This window comes from Triticum aestivum, chromosome 3D (assembly GCF_018294505.1).
Source record: "Triticum aestivum cultivar Chinese Spring chromosome 3D, IWGSC CS RefSeq v2.1, whole genome shotgun sequence".
NCBI lineage: Eukaryota > Viridiplantae > Streptophyta > Magnoliopsida > Poales > Poaceae > Triticum > Triticum aestivum.
The window spans coordinates 274,332,695-274,353,785 of NC_057802.1; the positions used below are offsets into that span (position 1 = coordinate 274,332,695).

General features: G+C 41.4%; 1 protein-coding gene across 1 annotated transcript; it reads left to right on the top strand.

The window, feature by feature from the left end:
• The first annotated feature begins 17,528 nt into the window (after positions 1-17,528).
• Positions 17,529-20,839, top strand: LOC123078390 (uncharacterized). Its single transcript, XM_044500884.1, has 7 exons — positions 17,529-17,758; positions 17,875-17,936; positions 18,057-18,140; positions 18,534-18,588; positions 20,066-20,201; positions 20,348-20,398; positions 20,489-20,839. Exons 1-7 carry the CDS (start codon positions 17,542-17,544, stop codon positions 20,586-20,588), a joined length of 705 nt encoding a protein of 234 aa, XP_044356819.1. The 5' UTR covers positions 17,529-17,541; the 3' UTR covers positions 20,589-20,839.
• The last annotated feature ends 252 nt before the right edge of the window (positions 20,840-21,091 follow it).

Below are 21,091 nucleotides of genomic sequence, written 5' to 3' on the forward strand. Positions count from 1 at the left end.
AAGAATTAAGCCACCGCATGAATCAATCATGAGGGCATCCTATGGATCTAGAACTAAAGATGACAATACTTGAATCTTTGCATTATGCCTAGCTAGGGGCATAAAATGATAGCGCTTGTTGGGAGGCAACCCAATGAATAAAATTTATTTTTGCCTTTTTCTTTCTGTTCTTGAGTGTTTGCACATTTATGCATCTGTAATGATTGTGTTTTTATGTTTTAATTAGTGTTTGTGCCAAGTAAAGCCTTTGTGATAGCTTTGCTGATAGTTGATTTGATCGTGTTGAAAATCAGAAACTTTTGTGTCCAGTAAAATAATTGTATAAATTCGCATAAGCGACGAAAAATTCTAAATTTTTTACACAAGATTTATATAAAAATTGCCTTTGTTTTCCAAATGTTTCAGAATTTTTTGAGTTACAGAAGTATGAGAACAATTCGCATCTTTACAGATTGTTCTGTTTTTGACAGATTCTGTTTTCTTTGCATTGTGTGCTTATTTTGATGATTCTATGGATTGTATCTGGGCCATAACAAAGCTAGAATACATTAGATAAAGCAATAACAAAATTTGAATGGGTTTTCTACAGTACTTAAAGTAAAGATTGGTTTTCTTATACTAACGGATCTCACGAAGGTTTTGTTAAGTTTTGTGTGATTGAAGTTTTCAAGTTTTGGGTGAGATCACGATGGATGAAGGAATAAGGAGTAAGAAAAGCCTAAGCTTGGGGATGCCCCATGGCACCCCAAGTTAATATTGAAGGAGAACCAAGCAACTAAACTTGGGGATGCCCCATAAGGCATCCCCTCTTTCTTGCAATGGCCATCAGTATTTTACTTGGAGCTATATTTTTATTCGTCACATATCATGAGTTTTGCTTGGAGCGTCTTGTATTATATGAGTCTTTGCTTGTTTTGCTTTTTTAGTTTGTCATAAGTATCCTTTCTACAGACACCTATTTGAGACAGCCAAATTATGCTATGATTTGTTATAATTGCTCTTTATGCTTCACTTAAATCTTTTGAGCTATGGAATTGCTCTAGTGCTTCACTTATATCTTTTTGAGCATGGTGTGCTTTAATATTTTTGAAGAAATGCTATCATGCTTCACTTAGATTTTTTTGAAGAAATTCTCTCATGCTTCACTTATATTATTTTGAGAGATGGAAAATTTTATGCTCATGTTCTTCACTTAGCTTTGTTTGAGCTTGTCAAAAGCAAATGCAACATATGAAATTAGCCCCAAAGTGATAGATATTCAAGAGGGATGTAATAAAAACTTTCATGAAGATCATTGGACAAAATAAACTTGATTCTTTGTAACAGTTTTAAGATATGATGTTAGTTATATGTGAGTCATGTTCGTGAGTAATTATGCTTTAGTAAGAATATTGGAGTTAAGGTTTGTGATTCCCTATGCAAGCACGAAAGTCAATAGCTATGCAATGAAATTACATCCTACTTGTGCTGCATTATTCACTGTTAGTTATGCCTAATGCTCGCTTATGTGATTTTTCGTTTCTTGGTTGGTTGCTTCTCAATCTTTTTGCTAGCCTCCATTTTTACTAAGTAGAAATACTACTTGTGCATCCAAAATCCTTAAACCCAGTTTTGCCATATGAGTCCACCATACCTACCTATATGCGGTATTCATGTGCCCTTCTAAGTAAATTTGTATGTGCCATCTCTAATTTTCAAAATAAATTTCCTTTTTGTGTGCTCGTACCGCTCATGAAGCGGCAGGGGGTGGATAATATTTTCCATGCTAGATGTGCTATTCTCAAGATGAGTGTTTATTCACTTGTCATTGCATGAGAGTGCGGTGGTAATAGGGATGACCAGTCCCGAAATGAAAAAGAAATTTACTTTATGTTGTCAAATAATAAATTCCTTGGACAGTGTTGGTACGGAGGGCACCCGTGGATACGGCTAGCCATGGAAAGTGAAAGATGGTGGAAAAAGGAATAAACTTTATTTTCTGTTTGGGAACCGCCTATGATATATCTAGCATGGAAAGTGTTGGGAATTACTCGGTCAATTTCATTGACGGGAGAAGTATGCCTCTCAAAAAAAATATCTCTCAATTTAAGCTTTGAGCTCTCGCACCTCTACAAATCTCTACTTCCCTCTATGAAGGGCATATCTATTTATTTTATGCAATTTTTATTTTTATTTGAGTCTCCATCTTCTCTTATAAAGCACCAACTAAGGGGCATTATGATCGTACTTGTGCATTGGTTGTAGCTAATATGCGGGTGTGTTTTATGAATGGATCAATGATTGAGCATGATGGGCTATGGGTAACTTTCTTTAGTGTTGATATTTTGAAAGACATGGTTGCTTGTTGATATGCTTGAGTATTGAAATCTTCATGTCAAAACTAGACAATTGCTTTGAACCATATAAAAGTCCAAATGTCCATGGTTCAAAGAAACAATATGTGATGAACATGTGAGGCAGCATTCCACGTCAAAAATTTTGTTTTTATCATTTATCTACTTGAGGACGAGTAGGAATTAAACTTGGGGATGCTGATACGTCTCCAGGCCCTGTTTGGTTCAGCTTTTATCAATGAATTCCACTGCCGCGCAGCAGAATCTGAACCAAAGGGCGAACCCAGCAGAATCCGATTCCAGAAATCTGCTGCCAAAATCTGAACCAAAAGCGGAAGCAGCCTAGGACGTGCTTTCCAAAATCTGATTCCGCTGTGGCCCAAAATCTGAAAAAGTTGTATCAGCTGGTTTGCCAAATGACCTACATCTTTTTCACATCATATTTTCCATAGCTGTTTTTCCACAGCAGATTTTCCACAGCTGCTTTTAGAAATCCACAGCCGAACCAAACAGGGCCAATGTATCTATAATTTTTGCTTCTTCCATGATGTTATATTATCATTCTTGGATGTTTTACAATCATTTTATAGCAACTTTATATCATTTTTGGGACTAACCTATTGACATAGTGCCCAGTGTTAGTTGTTGTCTTTTGCTTGTTTTTTACTGCGTCCAAAATCAATACCAAACGGAGTCCAAACACAGCGAAAATTTTTGGAGAATTTTTCTGGACCAGAAGACACAAGTTGGGCCAAATAAGTACCAGAGGGGTGCCCCGAGGGGGCACAACCCACCTAGGCGCGCCTGGCCCAGGCGCGCCCTGCTGGGTTGTTCCCACCTCGGTGGCCTCCCGCACCGCCTCTTCACCCTATAAATAACCAAATAATCCAAAAACCCTAGGGGAGTCGGCGAAACACAATTCCAGCCACTACAAGTTCCAGAACCACGAGATCCAATCTAGACACCATCATGGAAGGGTTCATCATCCTCATTGGTGGCTCTCCGATGATGTGTGAGTAGTTCATTGTAGACCTTCGAGTCCGTAGGCAGTAGCTAGATGGCTTCTTCGCTCTTTTTGATTCTCAATACAATGGTATCTTGGAGATCTATTTGATTTAACTCTTTTTTGCGGTGTGTTTGTTGGGATCCGATGAACTTTGAGTTTATGATCAGATCTATTTTATCGATGAAAGTTATTTGAGTTTTCTTTGATCTCTTATATGCATGATTATTTATAGCCTCGTATTTCTTCTTCGAATCTTTGGTTTAGTTTGGCCGACTAGATCGATTTTTCTTGCCATGGGAAGAGGTGCTTTGTGATGGGTTCGATCGTGCGGTGTTCTTTTGTAGTGACAGAAGCAGCAGCAAGACATGTATTGATCGTTGCAATTAAGGATAACAAGATGGGGTCTATTCCTACATGAATAGATCTTGTCTACATCATGTCATCGCTCTTATTGCATTACTTCGTTTCTCCATGAACTTAATACACTAGATGCATGCTGGATAGCGGTCGATGTGTGGAGTAATAGTACTAGATGCAGGCAGGAGTCCGTCTACTAATCTTGGACATGATGCCTATATATTGATCATAGTCTGTATATCGTCATAATTATTTGAAGTTTTATCAATTTCCCAACAGTAATTTGTTTACCCGCCGTGTGCTATTTTCTTGAGAGAAGCCACTAGTGAAATCTACGACCCCCAGGTCTATTCTTTATCATATTTGCTTTCTGATCTATTATTTGCCACTTTTATTTTCAGATCTATTATTCCAAAAACCCGAAAATACCTTTCTGCACTTTTTATTTTCATCTTTGAGATCTATTTATCCAATCTATCACAATTTTATCCCGTCAACTTGACAATTTCCTAGGCCGTTGCCCGAAGAAGGGATTGGCAACCCCTTATACGCGTCGGGTTGCAAGTATTTGTTCTTTGTGTGCAGGTAACGTTTCATACTGTTGCTTGGTTCTCATACTGGATTAACACCTTGGTTTCATAACTGAGGGAAATACCTACCGTAGATGTGCTGCATCACCCTTCCTCTTTGGGGAAATATCGACATAGTTCAAGCGACATCACACTTCAGTTTTGAAGGTAATGATATGCACCCAGGTGTAATGAGATTAGTCATCAACTATGACGAAACCATAGAGTGATGTTGCATTGGTTAGTGTGGCATAATGGGTATGACCAAACAGATCCATGTGAAGTAATTCAAAGGGAGGAGTAGTGGTCATGATTGTCTTTGCTGTGTGATTTGATCTGGTCATCTTCCCAGACTCACAAGCACCACACAAATGATCTTTGATGAATTTGACGCCCTCGACGCCTATGATGTGCTTCTTCTTGACAAGAGTGCTCAAATTCCTCATGCAAGCATGTCTAAGTCGTCGATGCCACAACCAGCATTCTGAAGCTTTTTCCAAGAGGCATGTGGCAGGCTGAGGACCTAAAGAGAAATGTACAATTTACAAATCACCTCTCCTGAAGCCTCTGAAGACTTTGGATTTGTCAGAGTCCAACAACACAATGCATCTATATTTGCCAAAGATGACAATCATATCAAGATCACAAAGCATTGAGACGGACATGAGGTTGTATCCAAGGGATTCGACAAGCATCACCTTTTCCATGTGTCGATCCTTCGAGATAGCAACCTTACGTAGGCCCAATACCTTACTTTTGCCTTTGTCAGCGTAGGTGATATGCTTCAAACGAAACGGAGTGAGGGGAGCTTCGGTGAGTAGATTCCTATCACCAGTCATGTGGTTCATGCAACCACTATCGAAGGCCATTCAGTGGCTTTGGGTGTGTCATCCTGTAGAAGCATTAGTCTGACTTACAAATTCATATACTTCAGAGTGAAGAAAATGATGATCAATTTTGTCAGTAAGTTTCATAAGTAGATAGTAATGTAAGCAGCATAAGGGATGTGTGACATGAAGTGTTCATTTCATGGTTAGCTTATATCCCAGCAAGCACTTGTCGGGTCTTCGGCAAATTCGTCAGATATTTATTGTTGTTTGAAGGCCTGACCTTGCAGAAGAGATTAGTTATTCTTCATAACCACCCACATTTGAATGGGTGGCTGAGAAGCAATGTATCGTAGCACATTGATAGAGAATTTAGGCATTGAAGAGTATGCATTTCACTTCACACGGGGGTTATAGTACTCAAATGAATATGCAGAGAAATTCTTTGAAGATTTGTGAGCATAGTGGTTTGAAGAATAATGCACATATTCATCAGATCACTGTTTGTTTCCCTGTAAAACAGAAGTATTAGCACAACCAAAAATAGGTCTGCGACCATATGACAACTTTGGTCCAAGAGAAGAATTTGCCCCGGGATGCTTTTTCTTCGTCGGTAATGTCATGATGACATTCACCTGAAGATTTTTAAGAAGGCTTTTGGGCACCTAGATTTTCTTCACTAGGGGGGGGGGGCATTCCTACAATTAGTACCAATGAATCTGGCAAATACTTCACTGTTTTTGGTTTTTGAACAACTTTTAGTTAGAGTCAAATGACTCATCTAAGGAATATGAAGTATCATAGTTGTAACCAGATAAAGTGGATGGACCTACTAGAGGCCCTTTTGCAGCGACCCATGTAGTTTTGGGATAGTGCTCAGGTTTCCAATATGATCCATCGGCATTGAGCTTTCTCTCAAAAGCAATACCCTCTTTCCTAGGGTTCCTGTTCGGATCTATTTCTTGAGTACATCAGAAAGGGTTTGGTGACCTTTGAGGCTTTTGTACATGCCCGTGACATACCATTCCTTTAACCCTGCATTATTATTACTAACACTTGTGGTCTCTTCAATTGAGGGGATTGATACCATAGAGACAGTTGAAGAGATTGCAGTAACTGAAGCATTTGAACATTCAGCTAAAGAATTTGCATTTTCATGTTCTAGGCATTTTAAGCATGGTGCAACAAATTCTTCCTGAGCGGTGCTAATCTGTTGAGCGAGCAAATAATCATTCTCTTTTCAAAGATCATCACGAGATGCTCTCAGTTTCTCGAGAACTTGCTTCCTTTGAAGAAATTCATAGGACGACTTCTCATGTTCGGCTGAGAGGGCCACATGACGACTCTCAAGTTCATCATTATTTGACTGAAGACGCTTGAGTTCTTCAAACAAGGTTTGACTATGATCCATTTCCTCATCCAACAGAACATCACTTTTGTCTAGCAGTTTTTTGCATCTTTTCCATAGCAGTTTGTTGTTCAGTTGCAATCTTAGCAAGTTTCTTATAGCTAGATTTAGCTTCACACTCAGATTCGTCATCACTGGAAATATCAAAGTAAGCTTCTTGTGAGGTTACCTTTGTAGCTCTTGCCATGAAGCAAAAGGTGGGAGCGTAGTCATCAGCACAATCCTCATTGTTGGTGGAGGGACCATTTCTCTCAGGTGGACTTGCTGACGAACTCAGTGGCAAGGGCAAGGCTCGTCACACCAGAGTCTAACTCCTCCTCAGATTCCTCAGCTTCCTCACAATCATATTCTTCCTTGGAATCAATTTCCTTCCCAATGAATGCGCGAGCTCTGCTGGAACTGCTTTTCTTGCGCGATGAAGATTTTGATGAAGACTTTGAGGATTTCTTATTTTTGTCATCAGAGTCATCATCTCTGCTCGTCTTCTTCTAAGAGCCCTTTTTCCAGAGAGGACAATCAACGATGTAGTGGTCTGGCTTCTTGCATTTATGGCAAGTTCTCTTGTTGTAGTCTCGAGCAGACGCTTCTCCAATGTTCTTCCAGTCATACTTTGAAGACTTCCCAAAGGGATTCTTCTTGGAAAACTTCTGGAACTTCCTCACAAGCATTGCCAGTTCTCTGTCAATTTCTTCAGGACCGTCAGAACTGCAATCAGATTCTTCTTCTTCAGATGAAGAAATTGCCTTGGCTTTTGCTTTTGCCTTCAGAGGGCGGGGTCGTCCATAGCTGGGACCATACATATCTCTCTTCTCAGCTTGCTCAAATTCATGAGTATTGAGCCTCTTAAGAATATTAGCCGGATCAAGTGACATGTAATTAGGATGCTCTTGAATCATCAGGGCTAATGTGTCAAAGGAACTGTCAAGGGACCTCGTCAACTTCTTAACCACCTCATGATCTGTGATGTCACCAGCACCAAGAGCCTGAAGCTCATTGGAGATATCAGTGAGGCGGTCGAAGGTTTGATGGACATTTTCATTGTCGAGCCTCTTGAAGCGGTTGAAGAGATTACGAGGAATATGAACTCTTGAGTCGCGTTTAGTGGAAACTCCTTCATTGACCATGGAAAGCCTATCCCAGATAAGCTTTGAAGTTTCCAGGGCACTCACTCTACCATACTGGCCTTTGTTCAGATGTCCACATATGATATTCTTTGTTTGAGAGTCGAGTTGCTTGAATCTCTTCACATCAGTGGCGTTGATGCTAGGAGTAATAGTAGGTACACCATTCTCGATGACGAACCAGAGATCGTTGTCAATAGCCTCAAGATGCATGTGCATCTTGTTATTCCAGTAGGGATAGTCCGTGCCATCAAAGATAGGGCACACAGCGGATACCTTGATCATACCTGCGGTTGACATAACTAAAACTCCAGGTGGTTAAACCAAAATCACACAGAACAAGGGAGTGCCTTACTCTGATACCAATTGAAAGTGCAGGTTTACTCATAGAGCAGGGGTGAATGGGAGATTTTTAGAAATTCGTCAAACTCTGATGAATTTGACAAAGATCGGAGTGAAGAAATAGAAATGCTAGGGGAACTAAGTTGTCACAGAAACAGAAGGCATGCATACGGGATACATACAAGTGAAAGAACATGTAATCATACAAGCATTCAAGCATGAGGAAGATGAACTGAAGAAATGAAAAACAGCATGGTGAAAGTCTTCAGTTCAAATTCTTCAGAAGATAGATCACAAATTCTTCAGCAGCGGAATAACTTAAAGGTAAAGATGTGAGGAATTTGAAACTAGGTAGGCTCGGTGAAGACACACCAATTTGGTAGACCAGTTCCCATTGTTGTATCAATTGTACGTCCGGTTGAGGCGGCTGAGTTGAACTCCGAAGACACTAAGTATTCATCATATTCCTCTTGAGCAAAGGTCATAGCAGGCCTCGCCCAATCACTCGTGGTAAGTCTTCAAGGTAGACTTCCAGGACCTTCACAGACTTGTTCACCGGCACACCACTATTACTCTTGGGTGCTCAAAACATGACGCCTAACCATCTGGAAGAATGACAGTCTTCAAAGGTAATAGGCGTCGAATCACACAGATCAATCTCTTCAGTGATGCTCAATCACTTTGGCTCTGGTTGAGTTTTTCATCACTTGGGTTTCTCTCAAAGTCGTTAGACAAAGGGTTGCTCTCAAATGACAAGTGTCAAGTTCTCTCTAGAGCAGCCAACCAACAAAGTGGTTGTAGGGAGTGGCTATTTATAGCCAAGGGAAACTGCTACCTCTTGAGCACTGCGTTGGTTTTCCCTTGAAGAGGAAAGGGTGATGCAGTAAAGTAGCGTAAGTATTTCCCTCAGTTTTTGAGAACCAAGGTATCAATCCAGTAGGAGATCACGCATGAGTCCCTCACACCAACACAAACAAATAAGAACCTCGCACCAACGCGATAAAGGGGTTGTCAATCCCTCAACAGTCACTTACGAGAGTGAGATCTGATAGATATGATAAGATAATATTTTTGGTATTTTTATGATAAAGAGAAATAAAGATGCAAAGTAAAATAAAAGCCAATAAAAATAACTAAGTGTTGGAAGATTAATATGATGGAAAATAGACCCGGGGGCCATAGGTTTCAGTAGTGGCTTCTCTCAAGAGCATAAGTATTACGGTGGGTAAACGAATTACTGTCGAGCAATTGATATGATTGAGCATAGTTATGAGAATATCTAGGTATGATCATGTATATAGGCATCACGTCCACGACAAGTAGACCGAAACGATTCTGCATCTACTACTATTACTCCACACATCGACCGCTATCCAGCATGCATCTAGAGTATTAAGTTCATAAGAACAGAGTAATGCTTTAAGTAAGATGACATGATGTAGAGGGATAAACTCATGCAATATGATATAAACCCCATCTTTTTATCCTCGATGGCAACAATACAATACATGTCGTTTTTCTTTCTGTCACTGGGATCGAGCACCGCAAGATTGAACCCAAAGCTAAGCACTTCTCCCATTGCAAGAAAGATCAATCTAGTAGGCTAAACCAAACTGATAATTCGAAGAGACTTGCAAAGATAACCAATCATACATAAAATAATTCAGAGGAGATCCAAATATTGTTCATAGATAATCTTGATCATAAACCCACAATTCATCGGATCTCGACAAACACATCGCAAAAGAAGATTACATCGAATAGATCTCCAAGAAGATCGAGGAGAACTTTGTATTGAGATCCAAAGAGAGAGAAGAAGCCATCTAGCTAATAACTATGGACCCGAAGGTCTGAGGTAAACTACTCACACATCATCGGAGAGGCTATGGTGTTGATGTAGAAGCCCTCCGTGATCAATGCCCCCTCCGGCGGAGCGCCGGAAAAGGCCCCAAGATGGGATCTCACGGGTACAGAAGGTTGCGGCAGTGGAAATAGGTTTTTGGCTCCGTATCTGATAGTTTGGGGGTACGTAGGTATATATAGGAGGAAGAAGTACGTCGGTGGAGCAACATGGGCCCCACGTGGGTGGAGGGCACGCCTGGGGAGGGGGGGGTAGGCGCGCCCCCTGCCTCGTGCTCTCCTCGTTGATTGCTTTGCGTGGACTCCAAGTCCTCTGGATCACATTTGTTCCGAAAATCACATCCCCAAAGGTTTCATTCCGTTTGGACTCTGTTTGATATTCTTTTTCTGCGAAACACTGAAATAGGCAAAAAACAGCAATTCGGGATGGGCCTCTGGTTAATAGGTTAGTCCCAAAAATAATATAAAAGTGTATAATAAAGCCCATTAAACATCCAAAACAGAATATAATATAGCATGGAACAATAAAAAACTATAGATACGTTGGAGACGTATCAAGCATCCCCAAGCTTAATTCCTGCTCGTCCTCGAGTAGGTAAATGATTAAAACAGAATTTTTGATGTGGAATGCTACTTAGCATAATTTTCAATGTAATTCTCTTAATTTGTGGTATGAATATTCAGATCCAAAAGATTCAAGATAAAAGTTTAATATTGACATAAAAATAATAATACTTCAAGCATACTAACTAAGCAATTATGTCTTCTCAAAATAACATGGCCAAAGCAAGTTATCCCTACAAAATCATATAGTCTGGCTATGCTCTATCTTCACCACATAAAGTATTTAAATCATGCACAACCCCGATGATAAGCCAAGCAATTGTTTCATACTTTTGGTGTTCTCAAACTTTTTCAATCTTCACGCAATACATGAGCGTGAGCCATGGACATAGCACTATATGTGGAATAGAATGGTGGTTGCGGAGAAGACAAAAAGGAGAAGATAGTCTCACATCAACTAGGCGTATCAACAGGCTATAGAGATGCCCATCAATAAATATCAATGTGAGTGAGCAGGGATCGCCATGCAACGGATGCACTAGAGCTATAAGTATATGAAAGCTCAACAAAAGAAACTAAGTGGGTGTGCATCCAACTCGCTTGCTCACGAAGACCTAGGGCATTTTGAGGAAGCCCATCATTGGAATATACAAGCCAAGTTCTATAATGAAAAATTCCCACTAGTATTTGAAAGTGATATCATAGGAGACTCTCTATCATGAAGATCATGGTGCTACTTTGAAGCACAAGTGTGGTAAAAGGATAGTAACATTGTCCCTTCTCTCTTTTCCCTCATTTTTTTATTTGGGCCTTTTCTATTTTTTATTTTATTTTTCGTCCGGAGTCTCATACCGACTTGTGGGGGAATCATAGTCTCCATCATCCTTTCCTCACTTGGGACAATGCTCTAATAACGATGACCATCACACTTTTATTTACTTACAACTCAAGAATTACAACTCAATACTTAGAACAAAATATGACTCTATGTGAATGCCTCCGGCGGTGTACCGGGATATGCAATGGATCAAGAGTGACATGTATGAAAGAATTATGAACGGTGGCTTTGCCACAAATACGATGTCAACTACATGATCATGCAAAGCAATATGACAATGATGGAGCGTGTCATAGTAAACGGAACGGTGGTAAGTTGCATGGCAATATATCTCGGAATGGCTATGGAAATGCCATGATAGGTAGGTATGGTGGCTGTTTCGAGGAAGGTATATGGTGGGTGTATGATACCGACGAAAAGTGCGCGGTATTAGACAGGCTAGCAATGGTGGAAGGATGAAAAGTGCGTATAATCCATGGACTCAACATTAGTCATAAAGAACTCATATACTTATTGCAAAAATCTACAAGTTATCAAAGCAAAGTATTACGCGCATGCTCCTAGGGGATAGATTGGTAGGAAAAGACCATGGCTCGTCCTCGACCGCCACTCATAAGGAAGACAATCAATAAATAAATCATGCTCCGACTTCATCACATAACGGTTCACCATACGTGCATGCTACGGGAATCGCAAACTTTAACACAAGTATTCCTCAAATCCACAACTACTCAACTAGCATGGCTCTAATATCACCATCTTCATATCCAAAACAATTATCAAGCATCAAACTTCTCATAGTATTCAACACACTCATAAGAATTTTTTTACTAATCTTGGATGCCTATCACTTTAGGACTAATTTCTCAATTTAAGCAAATTACCATGCTGTTTTGTAGGACTCTCAAAATAATATAAGTGAAGCATGAGAGAACAATAGTTTCTATAAAACAAATCCACCACCGTGCTCTAAAAGATATAAGTGAAGCACTAGAGCAAAAACTATATAGCTCAAAAGATATAAGTGAAGCACATAGAGTATTCTAATAAATTCCGAATCATGTGTATCTCTCTCAAAAGGTGTGTGCAGCAAGGATGATTGTGGTAAACTAAAAAGCAAAGACTCAAATCATACAAGACGCTCCAAGCAAAACACATATCATGTGGTGAATAAAAATATAGCTCCAGGTAAAGTTACCGATGGACGAAGACGAAAGAGGGGATGCCTTCCGGGGCATCCCCAAGCTTTGGCTTTTTGGTGTCCTTAGATTATCTTGGGGTGCCATGGGAATCCCCAAGCTTAGGCTCTTGCCACTCCTTGTTCCATAATCCATCAAACCTTTTACCCAAAACTTGAAAACTTCACAACACAAAACTTAGCAGAAAATCTCGTGAGCTCCGTTAGCGAAAGAAAACAAAACACCAATTCAAGGTACTGTAATGAACTCATTCTTTATTTATATGGGTGTTAAACCTACTGTATTCCAACTTATCTATGGTTTATAAACTATTTTATTAGCCATAGATTCATCAAAATAAGCAAACAACACACGAAAAATAGAATCTGTCAAAAACAGAACAGTCTGTAGTAATCTGTAACTAACGCAAACTTCTGGAACTCAAAAAACTCTACCAAAATAGGACGACCTAGACAATGTGTTTATTGATCTGCTGCAATTGGAATCAATACTTTATCACGTTCTGGTGATTTTTAACAATTGTTTTCGTGAACAGAAAGTTTCTGGAATTTTCAGCAAGATCAAATAACTATCATCCAAGAAGATCCTATAGGTTTAACTTGGCACAAACACTAATTAAAACATAAAAACAAATCTAACCAGAGGCTAGATCAAATATTTATTCCTAAACAGAAGCAAAAAGCAAAAAAACTAAAATAAAATTGGGTTGCCTCCCAACAAGCGTTATCATTTAACGCCCCTAGCTAGGCATTGAGATTTCGATGATGCTCACACAAAAGATAGTAATTGAAACACAAAGAGAGCATCATAAAACATGTGAAAACCACATCTAAGTCTAACATACTTCCTATGCATAGGCATCTTATAGGCAAACAAATTATCAAGGCAAACAAAAACTAGCATATGCAAGGAAGCGGAAAGAAACAATAGCAATCTCAACATAACGAGAGGTAATTTAGTAACATTAAAATAACCATATTTTCCTCTCTCATAATAATTACATGTGGGATCATATTCAAATTCAACAATATAACTATCACATAACATATTCTCAACACGATCCACATGCATGCGAAGTTGACACTCTTCCAAAATAGTGGGATTAACATTAGCTAAAGTCATGACCTCTCCAAACCCACTTTTATCAAAAATTTCATAAGATTGAACATTCTCCAAATATGTGGGATCTAAAGTTGACACTCTTCCAAACCCACTTTCAATAATATTGCAAACACTATTATCAATCTCATATTCATCATGGGGCTTAAATAAATTTTCAAGATCATAAGAAGAATCACCCCAATCATAATCATTGCAACAAGTAGTAGACATAGCAAAACTAGCATCCCCAAGCTTAGGGTTTTGCATATTATTAGCACAATTGACATCAAGAGAATTTATAGTAAAATCATTGCAATCATGCTTTTTATTCAAATATCTATCGTGAATCGCTTCATAAAGTACTTCATCACAATTTTCAGATTCACGAATTTCAAGCAAAACCTCATAAAGATAATCTAGTGCACTCAATTCACTAGCAATAGGTTCATCATAATTGGATCTCTTAAAGAGATTAGCAAGTGGATGAGGATCCATAAAATTTTAGCAAGCGAAGATGCAAGCAAAAAGAAGGTACATGGTAACACAAGCAAACAAAAGATCAAACGGAAGAAGGGTGAATAAAATGGCAAAGGTGAAGTGGGGGAGAGGAAAACGAGAGGCAAATGGCAAATAATGTAATGCGAGGGATAAGAGTTTGTGATGGGTACTTGGTATGTCTTGACTTGTGCGTAGACTCCCTGGCAACGGCGCCAGAAATCCTTCTTGCTACCTCTTGAGCACTGCGTTGGTTTTCCCTTGAAAAGGAAAGGGTGATGCAGTAAAGTAGCGTAAGTATTTCCCTCAGTTTTTGAGAACCAAGGTATCAATCCAGTAGGAGATCACGCACGAGTCCCTCACACCTACACAAACAAATAAGAACCTCGCAACCAACGCGATAAAGGGGTTGTCAATCCCTCAACGGTCACTTACGAGAGTGAGATCTGATAGATATGATAAGATAATATTTTTGGTATTTTTATGATAAAGAGAAATAAAGATGCAAAGTAAAATAAAAGGCAATAAAAATAACTAAGTGTTGGAAGATTAATATGATGGAAAATAGACCCGGGGGCCATAGGTTTCACTAGTGGCTTCTCTCAAGAGCATAAGTATTACGGTGGGTAAACGAATTACTGTCGAGCAATTGATAGAATTGAGCATAGTTATGAGAATATCTAGGTATGATCATGTATATAGGCATCACGTCCACCACAAGTAGACCGAAACGATTCTGCATCTACTACTATTACTCCACACATCGACCGCTATCCAGCATGCATCTAGAGTATTAAGTTCATAAGAACAGAGTAATGCTTTAAGTAAGATGACATGATGTAGAGGGACAAACTCATGCAATATGATATAAACCCCATCTTTTTATCCTCGATGGCAACAATACAATACGTGTCGTTTCCCTTTCTGTCACTGGGATCGAGCACCACAAGATTGAACCCAAAGCTAAGCACTTCACCCATTGCAAGAAAGATCAATCTAGTAGGCCAAACCAAACTGATAATTCGAAGAGACTTGCAAAGATAACCAATCATACATAAAAGAATTCAGAAGAGATTCAAATATTTTTCATAGATAATCTTGATCATAAACCCACAATTCATCGGATCTCGACAAACACACCGCAAAATAAGATTACATCGAATAGATCTCCAAGAAGATCGAGGAGAACTTTGTATTGAGATCCAAAGAGAGAGAAGAGGCCATCTAGCTAATAACTATGGGGCCGAAGGTCTGAGGTAAACTACTCACACATCATCGGAGAGGCTATGCTGTTGATGTAGAAGCCCTCCATGATCAATGCCCCCTCCGGCGGAGCGCCGGAAAAGGCCCCAAGATGGGATCTCACGGGTACAGAAGGTTGCGGCGGTGGAAATAGGTTTTTGGCTCCGTATCTGATAGTTTGGGGGGTACGTAAGTATATATAGGAGGAAGAAGTACGTCGGTGGAGCAACGTGGGCCCCACGAGGGTGGAGGGCGCGCTTGGGGGGGTAGGCACGCCCCCCTGCCTCGTGCTCTCCTCGTTGATTGCTTTGCGTGGACTCCAAGTCCTCTGAATCACGTTTGTTCCGAAAATCACGTTCCCGAAGGTTTCATTCTGTTTGGACTCTGTTTGATATTCTTTTTCTGCGAAACACTGAAATAGGCAAAAAAACAGCAATTCGGCTGGGCCTCCGGTTAATGGGTTAGTCCCAAAATAATACAAATGTGTATAATAAAGCCCATTAAACATCCAAAACAGAATATAATATAGCATGGAACAATCAAAAATTATAGATACGTTGGAGACGTATCAGCAACCCGACATGAAATGTCATAAATGCCCCTTCGGACATGACCGTTGTCAAGATAAGGACCCACTCGACAGTTGGCAAGCGGCGCATCAACGGTCGTAAAATTGAACTGTCAATATCGACGGGGCACTCAATTTCCTTACGATAGGCAGATCCCACTAGCGAAATGCTAACTCCTCAGCCTGACCAAATTTTACAGCCACCAGATGAACTGCTTCACCCTTGATAGCAAATTCGTCAGCTGGTTTCCAAAGGCTTCACTTGAAGCGGTAAGAGTGTGTATAGGTTTGAGCATCACATTGGAAATATAAAATATGTTTCACCTAGAACCCCTTTAATAGTACGGGTTTTCTTGTGACTCAAATAAGAAGAAAGAAACTATGAAAACAAAGTCTTCAAGCTTCAAAATCTTCACATCAATTTCTTCAAATGCCGTCCCAATTTCTTCACTTGAAGCAATACATTTTTAGGGGTCATCTTTCGTCGGTTAAACCAAATCTTCAGGGACTATAGCTCCTGTGTATACTCACAAACACATCAATCCCTTAACCTATTTGTCTTCAATACTCCAAAACCACTATGGGGGCACTTGATGCACCTAGAGTCTTCATGCCACGAGTTGTCATCGCCGTCGGCCTCTTCATCTTGGTTGTCATGGCCAATGTCGTCGTCCTCTTCATCTTGGTCGCGACCGTCTTGGCTTTGGGTCTCGTTGGGATCGAAGGCTGGGCCTTGGCCTTGGCCCTCGGGGTGGAAGGCTTGGCCGCATCCCTCGAAGATGACGTTCTCCATGAAATCGTTGAAGTCGGGGTCATCATGCGCCAGCGTTGGGCAGGGCATTCCATCGAACAGGTTGCGGGCGTCAGGATGGTTGGCCATAGGTCTCGCCCATGGATGGTTCCTTTGCATCCCCGCGGCTGACCTGCCGGCGCTACCGGACCCAGGTGTGACGTTGAGGTCAATGCCGACCGCGGGGGAAGTGGTGGCTAGCGCGATCACGCCGATGTCCGTCGACGTGGAGAACCGGGTCGCGCCATGCTCATACCCCGAATGAACACCGACCGTCTATGGTGTTGTGAAGGAGCTTTTCGACTGGCCTTGTGGAGGGCGAACGACCGACGAGCATGTGCTCGCCGCGACCATGTCGGCAACGGAAAGAACGCCTGGCGCGGGTTGGCACAACCCTAGCATGAGGAGGGCATGTGTCGTCGCTGTCTGCGTGGCCTTAGCGACGAGGGCCTCGTTGTCCTCAATGGTGGCCTTGTGTTGCGCGGTGGCGGCCTCGAGGGCGTACTCGGCAGTGGCTTTCCCAGTCCGCCTGAGCGGCCTTCGGGCTCTCCACTTAGTCGATTCTCGATCGAGTCGCTAGAGCTCCGCTGGCATGATCTCCTCCCTCGGCTTCTTCTTCTTCGTCGTCGTGGGACGGGTGGAGGTGGCAGCTGGGACGGCGGCGGCGGCAGGTTGCTGCGGGGCGTCGGCCATGGAGCGGGAAGAGGCGAGGGAGGGCGTGAGGGCTTTTGGAAAGAAGGAGGAAATGGAAGCGTTGTGTCCCCGATGGGCGGGCCAGGGAAGAATAAGGGCGCGCGTCCCGCTCGTCCGTGTCCTGTCCATGTCAATACAAACACGGCCTAAATTTAAATCGGAAATATATTGACGGCGGACTGACGTCCATTTGCTCTCGCGAGCCATGATTTGTATCCAGTACGTCCAATGCGGCCCGGACAAAATGGGTCGTGCATTGAAGTTGGCCTTAGCCCTCCCCTCCTAGGAAGGGTCATAGATGCTTTGCATTCCAAACTGAAACAGTTCGCCGGAACTCTGCATAGATTTCAGGCCGGAGAACGGACGGCGATGACTACGAGGAGATGGTGGACGCGGCGCGACGGCAGCGACGACGCCGACGATCTCGTCCCCATGGACACCCAAGGCATGTACCATCGTGTGCGCACCTCCTTTCTTCCCACCCTTGTGCTTGGATTCCAGCCACCCGCGATTTCCTGAACCCCTTTCGCATTTGTTGTCGTCCTCGTGATCTGCGCGCAGAGCAGGAGGAGCTGGTCCGTTCCCTGGAGCAGAAGCAGGTGCACCAAAGCCGCCGTTGGAGGGTACGTATCGCCGCCAATTACCGACCCGTTCGACTTAGGGTTTGGAGGTCTTGCCATGGGGAATGGTTCTATTCAGTTTGATTTGGTTCTCACACTAGGCCGTTGCTTCTTGATTGGCAGCACGTCTTTGCGGGATTCCTCCTGAGCTACACGGTCTTCCTCGTCTACTCCAGCTTCCACCATGCCTGGTCTCCCTGGGAGCTGGTTAGTTGCTTGAGGCTATTATCTTAATTCTTTACATGGTGTTCACTTTTTATCAGTGATGATTTCATCCAATGTTCAATGCCACTTTCAACTGGTGTAGAGCTTAGCATTGGCATTTGGCAGTATACGTCATAAGTCAGTTTTGTGTGGATTGGGGTTTGGTCGCAGCTACTAGTTGGATTTTGTCCATTGAAATAACGGACTTTTCTTTAATAGCACATGTATTAGTGCTCTGTAATGTTATCTACACTCTGAAAACATTCACTAGTACACCAGTGCTTAACCATCATAATCCCTGAAATCATGGTGTATGTTGCATGTATTGGTGAATTTATTTTGGAACGATCATGTCTTTATGCATTGTTGTCTGACTCATTCTGCGCAAATGAACAGCGATACCATGCTTACTTTATGGAAGATTTGCCTTCGCCGATGGTCATCGTTGCAGGTAACAGTGGTTACTGAATATTTACAGCTGGTAGCATAAACAAGTCATCGTTGCAAGGCATTGTTCTGCATACAACATTCACAACAGCTTACACAGTGTCTGCATGTTACATTATTCAACCTTTAAACACTGAGAGTTCATACTCACTCAAGGTAATAACATTGCATCTTACTTTTGTGAAAGCGACTGAATTATATATGTCCTATATCAGGTCCCTGCATCACCAGGGGCTTCGCTTGTTATTGCCACCAATCTACAGTTAACACCCCTCAAATGTTTCTTTACTTTTCCATTGAGGTTTTAGTAAGCTCATTTTTTTAATCTGAAAACCTTAGTACAGTTGCTGTACGGTAATTTTCATTTATATCAAAAATATGTGCAAAGCTAAAAACAGCAAAAAAAGTTCATGAAAGTTTCCAGCTCTAGGGAAATCCATATGTAACAATTGGTCTAAATCAAATGTGACTCTATCCGATGACTGAAACCTTCCTTGTACTTGCTCTTGACTCTTATCTGTACAAGTTGCAAGTCATATCTGATTAAAAACCTCCAAGACTGAATTGATGGGTTTGGGGAGTTGAATATCTTGGAGTTTCTCTGCATCCAAATGTGCCAGCACCCCATAATAGGAATATCCATTGCAAACATGGCAGGGAGAGAGTTTGAGGTGAGCATCAGTTCATCTAAAACACAAATCCCTCTTCTTCTGTCATTGGTAGTGTAAGCTCCTTTTAAGTAAAAGGATGATATCAGGAAAGACCGCATCTGGTGCGCCTGGCAGTACCGTTATGATTAATTCATTCATGTAGGCTTATTTGCTGCTCCCTCTGATCCATATTAATTTTGTACTAAAGTTGTATTAAAGCAGCGACAATTAATTTGAATCGGAGGGACTGAGGGAGTAGTATTTTATTCCAAAACATCTGGAACAAAATATGTTACTAAAGCTGGCCAGGCTGGTCGTAATGGGGAGTATCATATATTAGTATCATGCATATGGTACTGCCTCCCTAATGCATAGTACCATACATTATTATCATATAGTACTTTATTTAATGACATGCATGACACATACTAGCATAGCATTTATTATGATACGGTATCATGATATGATACTCAACCGTCTCTTTTTTCATTTAATTATGTGTCACCTCATCAAAATTGCCTAGTCGGCATGCATGATACTAGCTATGACACTCCCATTACGACCAACCTCATAGTGGGAGTAATTAGCTAGTAATATAGCGCATCCCAAGGTAAGTTTGCTTATGTGTCAAGTAGTTAATGAGGTGTTTGTGGTAACATTAATATGTTACCGTAACATAACACACCCCAAGACAAAATGAGTCTACATCTAAATAAATGAAAGTTTGCATGATACCACACATATGTTACTCTCTGCTATGACCAGCCTAATGTACACACAAGTAATTTAACCTCTCTTCGTTTCAATGATGTATGATTGTGAGTAATGCAGATTGGATAGCTGCCCTTGCATGCTTATTCGCAGTTAAGGGGCTACTACAAGCATCCAACTCCTCCAAGAAGTGGATGTGGTATTCATTCTATGTTGGCATGGCGGTTGCCATCTTCTGGACATACTACCTCTTGAAGTATGTTATCCTACAAACAATTCGTATATCCTTGTTATGTCAGAACGTAGCATATCAGGCTAATGCTGCTCCAGCCATGATCGATACTGACCAACAGCACATAGAGCTTATTATTCAGTCATATGTTTGTTTCTTCTCCCCTGCAGGTTACCAAGGATCCGATGGGATGTAGTGTGGCTCCCGCTTGGCCCTTTGATGTATGTTTACTTTCTCCTCCTTTGACCTGCTTTTCTGCGGAGAATTCACGAGTGATAACATTCTCGCCTGTTACATGTCTTGTTTGGCAGTGCTTCTGCATTGAGCATCTATGTGGACCATACGCTAATGAAGTCGATGCAAGATATCAGCACCTTGAGGGGCTACATGTACAACTTCAAGTCCCTGTGATGCTAAGCATACTTCTCGTCTGGGTCTTGCACTTGGCTGCACTGTGTACATGGGATACCCCATCATTCGTTTCTACTTGCGACCTCTCGTTCTCGACTTCAGAACGTCGAGTCAAAATTAGTATAACAGTCTAGTTTCCCCGCAAAAAATAAAAAAAATAGTATACTAGTATAGTTGCGTCAGCCTTGCGTATGAATTATCTCTGATTGCCTCACAGTAAGGAAAACTGATACGAATCATCTACTTTTCAATGGCTGCTTGTTGATCACTCTTACCTAACTTAGACCAACTCCAATGGGCGACCCCAAACGGACGCCCGTTTTGTCTGAATTTTGTCCGTTTGGGTCGGGCAAATGGGCGGCGTCCGGCTGTTTTCTTGCAGTGCGTCCAACGCGGCCAGTGCGTCCAACGCGGCCGACGCATATGGTCTGCCACGGCCGACCAGTGGTCAAATGTAGACACTTTTTGAACTGAACATTGCACATTGCAAATAGTTTGACACA